This window comes from Centrocercus urophasianus, unplaced genomic scaffold (genome assembly GCF_019232065.1).
Source record: "Centrocercus urophasianus isolate 14NV4802_14NV808 unplaced genomic scaffold, USGS_Curo_1.0 seq_41, whole genome shotgun sequence".
Lineage (NCBI taxonomy): Eukaryota > Metazoa > Chordata > Aves > Galliformes > Phasianidae > Centrocercus > Centrocercus urophasianus.
The window spans coordinates 2,425,466-2,438,539 of NW_024884989.1; the positions used below are offsets into that span (position 1 = coordinate 2,425,466).

The 13,074-nt window shown below is 51.5% G+C and overlaps 1 protein-coding gene across 2 annotated transcripts in view; it reads right to left on the reverse strand.

Annotated features, from left to right (window-relative positions):
* Window positions 1-9,527: 9,527 nt before the first annotated feature.
* LOC122168261 (protoheme IX farnesyltransferase, mitochondrial) overlaps window positions 9,528-13,074 on the reverse strand; it is a 94,339-nt gene continuing 90,792 nt past the window's right edge. For both annotated transcript variants that reach the window (XM_042833450.1, XM_042833449.1), the window contains exon 7: window positions 9,528-11,393. In XM_042833450.1, the coding sequence (XP_042689384.1) occupies window positions 10,951-11,393 (443 nt within the window). In that variant the 3' untranslated portion in view covers window positions 9,528-10,950. The remainder of the gene's footprint in view (window positions 11,394-13,074) is intronic.

Genomic DNA, 13,074 nt, shown 5'->3' on the forward strand with positions numbered 1-13,074 from the left:
CCAATCAGCGCCGCATCACTCCGCATAATGAGCCCGACCGCAGCCTATGAGGAGAGAGGGTGGGCCGAGGGGGCGGAGCGCCGGGGAGGTGGGCGGTGAGGAGAGGCGCCGATTGGCTGAGCGCCCGGCAGGGCCGGGAGCGGCCCGAGCCTCGCGGCGCGCGGTGCGGCGGACCGGGCCGTGTCGCGACAGGGCGGCACGCTGTCGAGACGGGCGAGGTCCGAGGTGGAGCAGGCGGCCCCGACCGCGGGAATGGGGTCCCGGACCGCTCGTCCCGCGGCGGGACAGTGCGGGCACAGGCGGGGCGGCTCCGTGCGAAGCCCCGCGGGGCTGAACCAACGCAGCGCCGTGCAAACCGCGTGTCCAACCGAACCGCGGCACTGCCGGCTCTGGGGCTCTCGAGGCCGTTTAGCGACGCTTCACAGCCGTGAGTGCTGTCATCTGAAACACCTCTCCCAAAATATCGCATCACTCCGGCTGTGCTGAGAACGCAGCGATTAAAAAAGCCTCGGAGTACGAGCGCAGAACGGCCGATCGTCAGCCGGAGGGACAGCGCGGGGACAAACGGGGACGGCCTCGCTTCCCCGCTATGTTGGGGTGGGTGGGATTTGCAGGGATCCTCAGTGCCGCCAATCCAGCCGCTGTTCTGGGGATGTAAAACCACCGCAGACCGTCCTACACCGGTCAGGATGAGGCCCGAAGTCGGAGGGCTTTCGGGATGCTGTAAGCTCACGTGTGGGAGGGTCACCCCCGACCCCCCCCCGGTGGCTTCATCGTCCCCCAGGGCTCTCACTCAGGAATGTGAACCAGACCCACCCTTATCCCCAAACCAGATTTAATGGCAAAATAGTAAGCTTAATTGCTAGAGCAAAGACGATGGTTCAGAGGTCTCCCTGCTGTACAGACACAGAAAAAAGAGTCGTAAGACAAGATAATGCAATTCCAGATTATACCTGTCAGCCCACGTTACCCTCAGCTCCCACAGTGTCTCTGTTAGCTGAGGATGCAGCCGTCCCATGGAGAGGCACAGCCCTGCTGGATGCAGCAGGAAGGCAGCGTGTTCTCCTGCAGGTCACAGGCAGGGTGGGATTTGTACCATCACAGAATGATAGGATTACAGAAGGACAGAATCAGGATCATTTAGATTGGAAAAGATCCTTGAGGTCAAGTCCAACCATCATCTAACCCCACATCCTTGAGCTCCTCACTCTCTGTTCACCACGCTGCCTCGGTGCTGCATCCACGGGGCTTGGGCACGGGGATGTCGTGGTGCTGTGGACATCCCAGTCAGTGCCTGCTGCTCCCCAAAGCATTGGGAAGTACCTGTCAATCGATAGAGGGGACTGAGGTGCAGTGCGATGAGGAAATTCTTCACTCAGAGGATGGTGAGGTCCTGGCACTGCTGCCCAGAGCTATGGGTGCCCCATCCCTGGAGGTGCCCGAGGCCGTGGGTGGGCTCTGGGCAGCCTAATCTGGGGGGGCAGCCAGTCCATGGCAGGAGTGGGGCTGGGGGGCTGTGAGGTCACTCCCAACCCAAGCATGCTGTGATTCTATGGTTCTATCTGTTAGCTGTTTGATGAGCCACGCTCTGCACCACTGTATTTTATGAAATCTGCCTTTGCACCAGCACCTGGCAAGGTTTGACACTATCTATTATACCAGGAATAAGACAGCAAGTAAATGCAGTGCAGCAGCCTATGAAAGCAGATTTTGAATGCTGGCAGAGGAGATGCTGGCAGCTCCGTGAGCTTCTCCTGCAGGACCAGCTCATGCCAGTCCTTTCCAAGGATCCCAAAGGAATTTTTCACGCTCCACGGATGTTCCTTACCCAACATCCCTCCAGCAAACACCCAGCCTGGTAGCTTCAGTGCACACATACGGCTTTTCTACCACGTCGTTACTGAAAGTGCAGAGAACACTGGACTAGATGGACCCACCCCCAGAGCACTGTTGCTTTAATGGAACCTCTGCCTTTTCGTAATTTTGATGCCAACGTATTGCAGTATAAAAGGCAAAATCTCCCCACCAAGGACTTTGATTTTCATGTGTGTCAGAAGTGACATCACAATGTAGACTTCTTCATATCTCAGATGCATGAAGAGTGGATTGCTCCCACCACGCTGGGTGTTGCGCCATCATTTTTTGAAACAATCCCTGCTACAGAGATTTACACACAAACTAAACCGGTGGGAAATAAAACCCTGAGGAGTGTGTGACTTTCCCAAAAGTCACCCAGAGGGTAACAGCAGAGCTAAGAGCATTCTGGACCCATCAGTGCCAGTGCCAGGAGCACCATCCTGCCTGGGACCAGGAGCTGGCAAAGCAAGCGTTGGGAGCACATCTGCTTGTGGAGAGCATCTGTGCTGCAGCTATGGAGTCAAACAGCAAAGCACTGCAAAGCACTTCTCTGCTGCAAGCTAAAATAGATGGCGTTGCTGGGCTGTCTATGGTGCAGAAAGTGGATGTGAAGCAAGCAGGGGTGTGACACAGGAGGAATCACTTTCCAGTTTCCCTCGGTGCGTTGGTGAAGCTCTGCAGCCTGACCCAGACTGGTGACTGGGAGCAGAATTAAACAGGAGCTGGCCACATAAAGCCCATAAAGCAGTGGCTGCTCAGCAGGTGGCATCGTGGCTGTGCCCACCTCCCCACCCTGAGTTCTTGCACAGCTCGCTGTGACACCCACGAGGAAAGAGGAAAACCCTTCAGATGGAGTAATTCTCATTGTTCCTTATGTCTACCAGCACCAGCCGGGATAACATCAACAAAATGTCATAGAAAGTTTGGTTTAAGCTCTTAATATATGTCAGCTGTAGCTTGTAAAAGTTGGATTGGCTTTTTAAGCAAAATAGCCCCAAGATAGGTTTTACTGTAATTGTATCTTCTGCAGTTGGGCTTTGGGAGTTTTCTCCTTACAAGTGGCAAAGGGGAGAGCTGTCACCGAGGGCTCTGGGCAGAGGGGGGGCAGCTCCATGGAGCAGCACTGGGGAGGAAAGGCACAAACTGAAGTGTAGGGATGCAGTGCTCGTGCTCACGCTTCCAGCACCTCCTTGGAGGATTACTCTGCACAGCATCTCCTATCTCCCATCCTCTGGGCCTTTGGTGGAGCTTCCTGGTGCTTTGCTTTCCCCAGTTAGAAAATCCGTTCTTTTGGTGAAAGTTACCTGTCCAATGGTTCTGAAATGCAAAGTGTTTTGTTTACCTTTATTTCTGAAGTATGGAGACTCGTAGGGCGCACACAGCTCTTTGTAAGATCTGCAAGGAGCAGCTGGTCCTGCTTGGGGCAGGCACCCAAAATCAGGGCTGGGCGCTCCTGGTTCTGCTCTAGCAAGATGCCATTTTTCTGATGTGGTCTGAAAAAGCCATCTCCCATTTAATGATGTTCAGCAGGTGTGTGTTCATGGGAAGATCCTTGGGCTGTGTCACCCAGGAGTGCTGTGTCACGCACAGACCTGGTCAGAGAGGAGGTGGCCAGCCAAAGCCTCCTGCTTTGGGGGAACATACAGCACCTGCAGCACACTGAGCTGCAGTGTTTGGCCTGGGGCTTCTGCATGCTATTTCATACTCAGATGTGTGTCTGCCTATGATGCTTTTGTCCTTAATGGTCTGTCACAGCACACTGATGTCCCTCATTTGTCCGTTTCCTCCATCCTTGCCCCTGTGCACAGTCCCAGAGAAGAGAATTCCTGTGTACGTTTACTCCATTTGCTCCACCCTAGGGGGTCCTCAGGGTCGTCCCCTCCTGTGCCACATGTGCAGGTGGTGCTGGGTGATGCTGCACTGCTGTGATTCTGAGGCAAGAAGGGAGCTGAGGACTGAGGAAGAACAAACTCAGTGCATCCATTGGCAGCTGCCTCTGCTGTTATCCCACAGCAAGCCCACCGCCACACACATCTGCTGCATTCATACTGATGCCATGACAGTGAGGTAACAGCCAGCAGAGAGGGCTAAGGGCATTTTACTCCTGAAAAACATTACCCCAGGGAGGCACAGGCAGGATCCCAGGATCAGATCGCTGGTCCAGCAGCCACTGCCCATCCCAGGAGGTGCCCGGGGCCTCATGCAGTCCCTGCACACCCACACCAGGTGCCACAGCTCTCAGATGTGGCTCAGCCACAGTGGTGCTTGGGGCTGTGCACCCCAGTACGGAGCTGGGCAGTGGGCAGCGCCTCTGTACAGATGTAAGAGGAGATCTTGTTTCTCTCAACCTGAAACCATTTCCTTTCCCCCACTGCCCTCCCTCCCCTCACCCCCTAATTTGTCCCTGGGGCTTTAATATCTATTTCTCCAAGTGCCACGGGCCGAATTTACTGCTCGCATAACTCCACCGACTTCAGTGGGGAAGAGCGTTTAGGGTGCTCCAAGGAGGCGTAAGTAGGAGTGATGTGATGGAATCGAGCAAAGGAAAATAGAGCCTGACTGTCAAGAAGAGTTTCCTACCAGGGAAATCTATAGGCTGTGGAAGTTCCCCACGGGAACAAGCAGAAACCAAGTTGCTGAAGTCATTTTCAAACAGCACAAGAGAATAGGAAATCAGCCCAGCGACTGGCCAGAAGGAAAGGCGAGATGACATAATGCTACTTCTCCATCTCTAATTTCTGTGGCTGCGTTGCTTTGCCCTTGGAGTTCTTTTCCTGCAACTGGATTTATCCTCTCTGTCGGAGCGATGCGACGGCCCTCACTGCTTCTGTTTCAATCCCTCTGCTAAGCTCTGCCCTGCACTACAGAAACATGCTAGTGCTCCTCTTTGTCCTGCAAGGCACAAACCTCTCTCCAGGTTTCACCCCTTTCCTATCTGAGCAGTTGGCTCCTGTAGTTACAAGGCTGCACCAGATGAGTTGGCTTAATCTCAGACTCGCTGGGGTGAGGATGGGCCACGGGAGCTACGGAGGTGCACCCGTAACTCACAGACAAGCAAAGGACAGAGCAGGGCTGGGCACCTTCCTATCACCACAGATCCTCAGGCCGATTCCTGCAGATCATGCTGGAAAGTCACGAAGGCAATCAGCGCATCAGGAAACACCGCTTCCCCTGGCAGCCTGGATCCGATCAGCACTGCCTGCTGCGGGCCGAACGAAGCCCAGGGCCGTGGATGGGGACGAGCCCAGCTCCCCCCCCGCTGCTCCCGCAGCCTCTGCACACCGCGCTCCCTCTGTGTTTATTAACGACTTCACATTCGCTCCTCATCTCAGCATCAGCGACTCGAAGCTCGGCTGCTCGCAGCCTCCTACCTCGCACAGATAATTACAGATTAGAACCGGCTAATTTTTATTTTTGTAAAGCTGTCAGAGATCTGTGTTTGTTATTATTGTCTCCTAGGTTGCCAGTTGCATAAATACATATGTAAAACCCCCTTTGATCTCTAAGTATAATGACACAGATTTATCAAATGTTTGCCTTTTTCTGTCTCTTTGAAAAGGCTGATTTATGGAGTGCAGTCCCTACCTCCCTTCCTCTCTTGAAATATGAAGTGTTTGTGAGCAGCCAAGGTAATATTTAATATCCTGCCAAGAATCCTTTGCACTTCCTAACAAATGAACTACAACCTAACCAAATGGTTCACATCTGTTTAGCCTCTTCTCCTTTTTAACTAAACAGATTAGCATTAGAATACCTGGGAGGCACACAAAGTCCCTTTCTAGATGACAGAACACAGACAATTATTAGCAAGGGGAGTAACTGTACTGAAAGGCTCAGGCAGGGACCCAGCAGATGCTTTCACATCTCCTGTCGTGCCCACAATGACCCACATGGGGCTGACACGCAGCCGCAGCCCCGGGGAGGGCTGTGGGGTCCTGAATGCCATCAGCAGTGGCCTCGGTCGCTTCAATGTTTCATTTCATTCATGCAAAAGTGCTTTTTGGGGTGGATTTTTGTTGGTCTCCAGCCTGCAGGCAGGCGTCCTGCTCGAAGGGAATGCTTCCAGGGGTCAGGAAGGGGATGGGTCATTCTGCATTTATTTCTGATGTAGGCAGTGGTTGCTCCTCCCGAGTGCATCAAGCCAGCTTCATCACCACTGCCCTCTGTGAACGGCCACTGTAACAAACCGTCGGGTTTTAGAATTGCAAGGTGTGAACCAACATCTGCACCGTAAGACTTTGGGTCAGCATGGCCTTATGCAGCTGATACGTGGGCAACTCCAGGCTCCAACCGAGCCAAGCACTGCGCTTCTGGAGCCTCAGGTACCTTAGAATGACACATTTGGGTCTGATTTGGGGGCTGCTCAGGACGGGAGGCGCTGGGATGAACTCTGCTGAGCGCTCACTTCATTGGATTCATCGCTGAAGAACGGAGCCAAAGGAAACACACGTTTTATTGGGGCTAATGCTCAGCTTTTGTTGTAAATGTTTTGGAAAAGAAAGCACTTTAAAGCCTCACACAGATACTGCTATTAATATATCATCCCAAAACCAAGTGATTAAAACCAACAACAGCTACTATGAAAACGCGGTTTTGTAGCACAGGACCGCATGGGATGCAGCAGGGAAAATCATTATGAGCACACCAGCAGGGTGCAATTATAAATAAACCCAGCTCTGTTCAGGCTACAAAAGCAGCAATAATCGGTCGGGTCTGTGGTTTAGAAAGGACTAAAAGCATTTACCAAAGGTGCTATTTATTACCAGATACAGGGTCGCAACTGGATTATGGGGTGCAACTTCAGGAGAAGTCAACAGAGGGAGTTCAGTGCCATCATGGCCAGGTCAGGTGCAGCCTTGCACCCTGGTGAGCAGCAGTCTGCCTGTCCACCTGTCTGTCCATCCATCAGCATGGCCTTCCTGCTACCCCCGCCATACGCAAAGCATCCCAAGGGCTGGTGGCCTGGCAGCTCCCGGGTCAGAGCTGTAGACTTGGTGGATTCTCCCTGCTTTGGAATAGGTTGAGCAGCTGAGAACCTAATCACCATTCCTTCCTCTGCCCCATGGTGACTGCGTGGCCTCAGCATCCTGCTGCCCCCAGCCTGCCTCAGTTTCCCTCCTGTGCTCCTTGGCAGTAGGGTAACACAGGGGCTGCTCATGGCAGTGCATCCCAAAAACCCTTGGGAGTTCAGAAAGCAAAGCTGAGTCCCATCAACAGAAGACAACTCACAGTCGGACCCTCCCCATATCTCCATCCCACCCAGGCACCACACTCTGCTCCCTACCCTTTCCCCAGCCCAGGGACTCCATTTTCCCTCTTTCTTCTTCCTGCTGCATGAGGATGCAGGGCAGCTTGGCAGGCTTCCAGTGTAGAGAAGGACCTTTCAGGTTGGATATTAGGACAAATTTATTCTCCAAACGAACGGTGACCCACTGGCACAGCTGCTCAGGGGAGTCACCATCCCTGGAGGTGTTCCAGAGCCACGGAGATGTGGCACTGAGAGATGTGGGCAGTGCGCAGTATTGATGGGTTGGCAGTTGGATTTGATAATTTGAGTGGGCTTTTCCAACCTTAATGATTCTCTGATTCTGTTTTCAGTCACTCGGGGCCATTCCCCAAAGTCTGTGTTTCTGTTTAAGGAAAAGGCAGCCTGGCTCCAGCTGCAGTTTATACTGGTACGAGCAGTGGATTTTGTAGCACATAACTCATATCCAAGGCACACTGTAGTTACAATAGAAAGCACTGAAAACATGAATGGTGGCCAGAATGGACCTCACCATTGAGCAGTGCTGCAGAAAGGCCCCAGCTCCTTGCAGCAGTGTGTGCCACCAGTGACCTTTCAGAGGCTCTGAACACGTGGTTCTGCACAGAGGAGTTCAACACACCGACCCAAAACCAGTGAACCCACTGCCAGAGCCTCAGTTCTTGTTCCAAGGCCTGGAGGTGCCAGAGTTGGTTAGGAGCAGGAGGAAAAACATCGCCACGTTGTGGGAAAGCTGCTTGCTCTGCCAACCCTGCTCTGTGAAACAATCCAACTGTGCCTTTCGAAACACTGTGAGCTTCAAACCAGCCCGAGGCAATGACCAGGGCTGGAAAATCTTCAGTGCAAACAGTTCATTGTGGGAGCAGAAAACCAGAGGAGGTGAAAAGCAAGGAAGGCAAAGCTGATGGGCTGCTTGTGCCAGCTCTGTCCAACACATGGGTGTGTGAGGGCAGTCTGTGGCTCTGGGATGCTGCAGTAGGATGGCTCAGTTCTTTGGACAGGCTCTTTAGTAGGGTCTGCTGTGACAGGACAAGGGGAAATGGTTTCAAACCCCATCAGGTTTCCTCATTCCTGCAGGAACAAAGTCACCAGTGAGGCTGTTTTATGGGATGTCCATCACATGGGGTTACCACAGGCACAGCGTGGATCCATGCAACAGCCTGGCTGCTTGAGGCAGCGGCAGCCACACAGCTGAGCCTTCCCCATCCTGCCAGGCAGGAATTGTTCCAAGATTAAATGATTTGCTAAAGATCAACACAAGGAGCAGGAGCTGTAAGAGCCAGCCATTGTAATGATGCTTAAACGCCAGCGCATCCTTAAGGGCTAGGAGATAATGGGAAAGGGATTGACAGAAAGGTGGGCTCGTCCAGCCAGGCAAAACATCATCATCCCCATTTTACAGATGGACTGCAGTTCTTAAGCAGAGATCTGGAAAGAAAGAAGATTGCTCCAACCTCCAGGGCTACCACTTCATCCACAAAACCGTGCTTGGAGTCACACAAAAGGTTTAAAGAGCAAATCGAAGCAAGCTGCACCTCAAGCCACTGCCCAGATCCTCCTGTAAGCCCCAGCACAAGCTTCTGGACATGCAGTGCTGCCAGTGAGGGATTTCCTTTGCAAAATGCTGTAACAGCATCACCCAGATGGGCCATCATTGCAGCTACCAGCAGCAAAGTTTTCATTCCTAAAGTTTATGCAGCAGCATGTACACTGAGCTGAAAGAAAGCATTTCATTCAAGTCTCCTCTCCAAAAAGAGGGTATTTTTACCTTCAAATTGCAGATTCACTCATTCTAGCAACAGGCCCTCCCTGCAGGCCAAGCTGCCCAGGCGATGGTGATGGTGCAATTCTGTGACCTGCATTTTGCAGACAGTCAGCAATGATTACAAAGCTCCCATCTGACCCCAAACCTGTGAATGTTACACATTTTGGCCCAAGAAAAGAAGATGGCCACTCTTCAAAACTGAACCACAGGCACGTCCTCAGGCCCTTTAATCACAGCTGGGCCTGGCAGGACAGCACTCCAACCTCACAGGCCATCCCGAGGCTGGGCTGACCATGACCTAGGAGAAAACCACAGCTTCAGCCTCACTTTCTGCCTCTGGCAGCCAAATCCGTGGCTTTTGTGAACTGTCTGCTATTTTCAGGTTCCTCTTCGAGCTAAAGGTTCACCAAATTCTTTGGCTTTGCATAAACTCTTTCCACTCACACACAACCTGCTTCCAGTGTGCTTTTTGCACAACAAACCACCATTTTGCAAGCTGTCCTCGCCCTTAAGGATCAAGAAGAATATTGTTGCAGGGAGAAATGCCACAAAACTATTGTAAAATACCTCTGCGATGAGCAGCACCAGAACTTCAATTATACCCAAACTGTTTAAAACAAACAACTTCCAAGCACTCCTCTCTTCCTGTACAGTATGCACTTTATTGCAGAGAAGACCTGAATGCATTTTGAAAACGAATGAAGTAGCTGCACAGTTGTACAGTATTGAGATATTCCCACAAAGTGTTCCACCCAGTGACTCAGAACAACGGAGCTGCACAGAGACAGGGAACTCAATCCTATGCCTGTAGAACAGGTGGCCCTGCTATGCCAGCACCTCTGCCAGCAGTACGTGGGGTTAACGGTGCCACTCTGGATTTAAACCAGTACAACAGAGCAGAGGTTGGGTGCTTGGCATCCAGGCACACTGAGGTCTGGCACAGCCCTGGTTGGGCAGCACAACCCCATCAAATCATGGCCAGAAATGCATTTCATTTGTCAGCTAACGAAGATGATGTGTTTTCCTAATAAGACCATCCCCTTGGGTTTCTTTGGAGAGACACCAGCTGCATCAGCAATGTGAACATTATGATATTGGGTACAAATCCTAAAGTTCTTTTTCTCTAAAGTGTTTCCTTCCTGATGACAAACCCCAAGTGAGACCTCTGTGAACCACAGAGGTGTGACACCAAACCCAGTTCCAATTATTGATGCCAAGAGCTCACCTGGAGACACAGCCTGAATGGGCAGCACAAGGCACATCAGCAGAGAAAAGCCTCATACAGACCAGATTCCGGGGCCTGGCCTTCACCTTTTCCAATACCTTTCCAAAGCAATTTTTTTGTCAGCTGAAGCTTTGCCACACAGGGTTCAAACCTTAGTGATGGGCATGTGCTGTGATAGATGTACGGTGAAATGGCTATGAGAGTGTTCCAGTGTGTGCTACAGAGCAGTGATCATTGGGAGCCTGCGTAAATGCTGATGTGTAGTGTGCTGAAAGGCAGCTCTCCTAACTCCTTTAGCATTGTGAAAGCCTCGTGAAAACAGTATGAAAGCTACAAATCTACTGGGGTGAATGATTAAGCTTGAGAAAAGCCTCAGAAGATGAAGGCTTCTGTGTAACAACAGAGCAGGGACAGCAGGGAACGAGACAAAACCAGCTCACCTAACCCACCGTGAGCCTTAAAGCCTAATCTAGGAAGGGTGCGTGGGACAGGGGTGGCAAATCATTCATTTGTCGCTTCCTGACTTCTTTGCCAAGTGTGTGTGCGCTTGTGACATGTTACAGGAGGACCCAGGACCCACAGGGACCTTGAAAGGCCATCTGAAAGCGATGTGCTTCTGGCACAGGCTGCAGTGGAACCTGTGATGAGTGAATGGGCCTGTGGCAAATGAAAGCCCGAAGCTCTCGTGTCTATTCCCTTTAAGAAGAAAGTAGAAAATTATCACATGAAGTGGTCACTAGGCACAAATGATTCTTCTCCTAACAGATCCCACAGGTTTCCCCCTCGTAATTTCTAAAATATACCACCTGATGTGTCACGAGGATGACAAGTAATTGACATTTAAGGCAATCTAATTTCCATAGCCCTCCCATGACTTCCACTGAGTGCATCACCTTGCTCTTCCTTCTCCAGGAGAGACTTCTTGCAGGAGAACATGACCAGCAGCAGCAGGGGCAAATGCCAGAGGCTGCAGAAGAAGAGCTTCCTGGAGCTGCTGCGGTCTGCATCCCTGTAGAACCGAAAGCCGAGGTAGGAGATGTAGAGGTTAAGAGGGAGTGAAATGATGGGGAAAGTCCACGTGGTGATGTCGAGGATGGGAGCCACCGTGCAGAGTCCAATTAAGGCCACGCAGTGACGCAGAGCCACCCGCCTGCACAGCGCCGGGTGGGTCACAGACATCATGCAGTATCCTCCACGTGAGTAATCCTCCCGCAGCCCCCAGCTCAGCGCGTTGAAATGAGGGAACTGCCAGGAATAGAGGATACCTCCCAGCAGCAAAGCACCTGCAGTGGGAAGGAGAGAAGGAAAGAGGCATTAGAGGGTCCAGCCGGGCCACTGGAAGTGGTGCTCCAAGAACTCAGCAGCATGGGGCTTATTTGTCAAAACAGCAGTGCTACGACCCTGCTGCACTGCTCTGTGCAGAAGACAAGGCTTGCTCTGCCAAACAAGGCATGCTCTGCTTTGAGCAGCTCTTACATAGGGCTGCAGATGGTGGCTCTTCTACTTTTTAAATATTTAACTTGCTCCTTCCTAATGAATTACTGCTAATTGTCTCTACCTGTGGTGGTCAGTGAAGCAAAGCTGGGCAAGAGACTTTTGGCAGCCCCTGGTTTCCAATGCCATGCTCCCAAGTTGTGCATTCAGAGAAAGCCAACGGGCAGACCATCTGTGTCCCATCTGTAACAGTGACCAGAAACAGGGCCCTGTTCAAGGAAAGCAGGGATGTCCTGCAGGGAACTGGGGAACCACCAGCACCCTGGCTGCCCGTTGGTCCATCGCACGAGGGGAGGAGATTGGATGCTCATGGACCTCAGGGCCAGCAGAACTGGAACAAGTGATGTGACAGCAGATGCAGAACTGTCCTTCAAACCAATTTCAGTGTCTTCTAAGCAATTTGATCATTTACCTTTTGTGTTTAAAAAGAAGCAATGAACATGTGACATTTTCCACATTGTCCCTGCTCTCCTCAGGACACAGGGCTCAATAAGCACAGGGCTGATGGAGGCAAAAACAGTTCATGCTGACTTCAGTGAGCTTCAGGGAGGCCCTCACTCCCAACTGCTCACTATTTTTGTCTGCAGATGCAAAAATCCCCCACAACTGATACACATTAGGAGCATTCCTGGATTTCCTTTTTGTTTCCCAGTTCCCAAGCATTTCATTCCCGCATTAACACTTCTGTTGCATCTTCCTGCCTCCGTGAGTTCACTCTAGGGAAATTACCTCCCCGTTAGAGCCAAGAATCTACCATTTTCTTAATAATTTGACAAAAATAGCAACATTTATCTCTTGCTAATGTCCTTCACCTCTTCCCAAAATGCTCACTTCTTCCCCAGCATCCGCTTGGGCTGTAACAAGACTGAGCACCACCTCCTCTGATCTGCTCTGTGCTTCATGTCTGCTACCCTGCTGTTCTGGCTTCCTTGGGGCTGGGCATGCCTAGTTCTCATCATCCTAAACTTCTTGGACCGTGGCCCCAAAGATGTGCAAATTCTGCTTAAAGTCTTACTTTCAGGGGATGGACGCTCAGCAACTTCTCTGTATCAGAACTTTGTATAATGGTTCCAAATCACACACCCCAAAATTACCTGAATTTTTCATTTCAGAAGATTATGGCCAGTGGCAACAAGAGTAGTTCAGCCCCTGACAAAACAAGGCTTAACTCAGTTCCACTGAAACCGAATGGAGTAGGCTCTATTCCGATCAATGGAAATGCAACTTAACCGAGGCTTTCACAGCACTGGGAACAGCAAGTCACAATTATCCACCAGTAGAGGAAATGCAAGTGGCTGGAGCTGGGGCCAGGACTCACAGCAGGGCTGCCCCTGCTTCCCACGGCCGTGGCCCTGCCTGCTTTCTGCCTGGCACAAGCAGCTGCGCTTGTTCCGTTGTTCAGACGTTGTCTGCAGCCAAGCTCCAAACACACCCTAAACCTCAAACACACACAAAAACCTGTAACAGTTC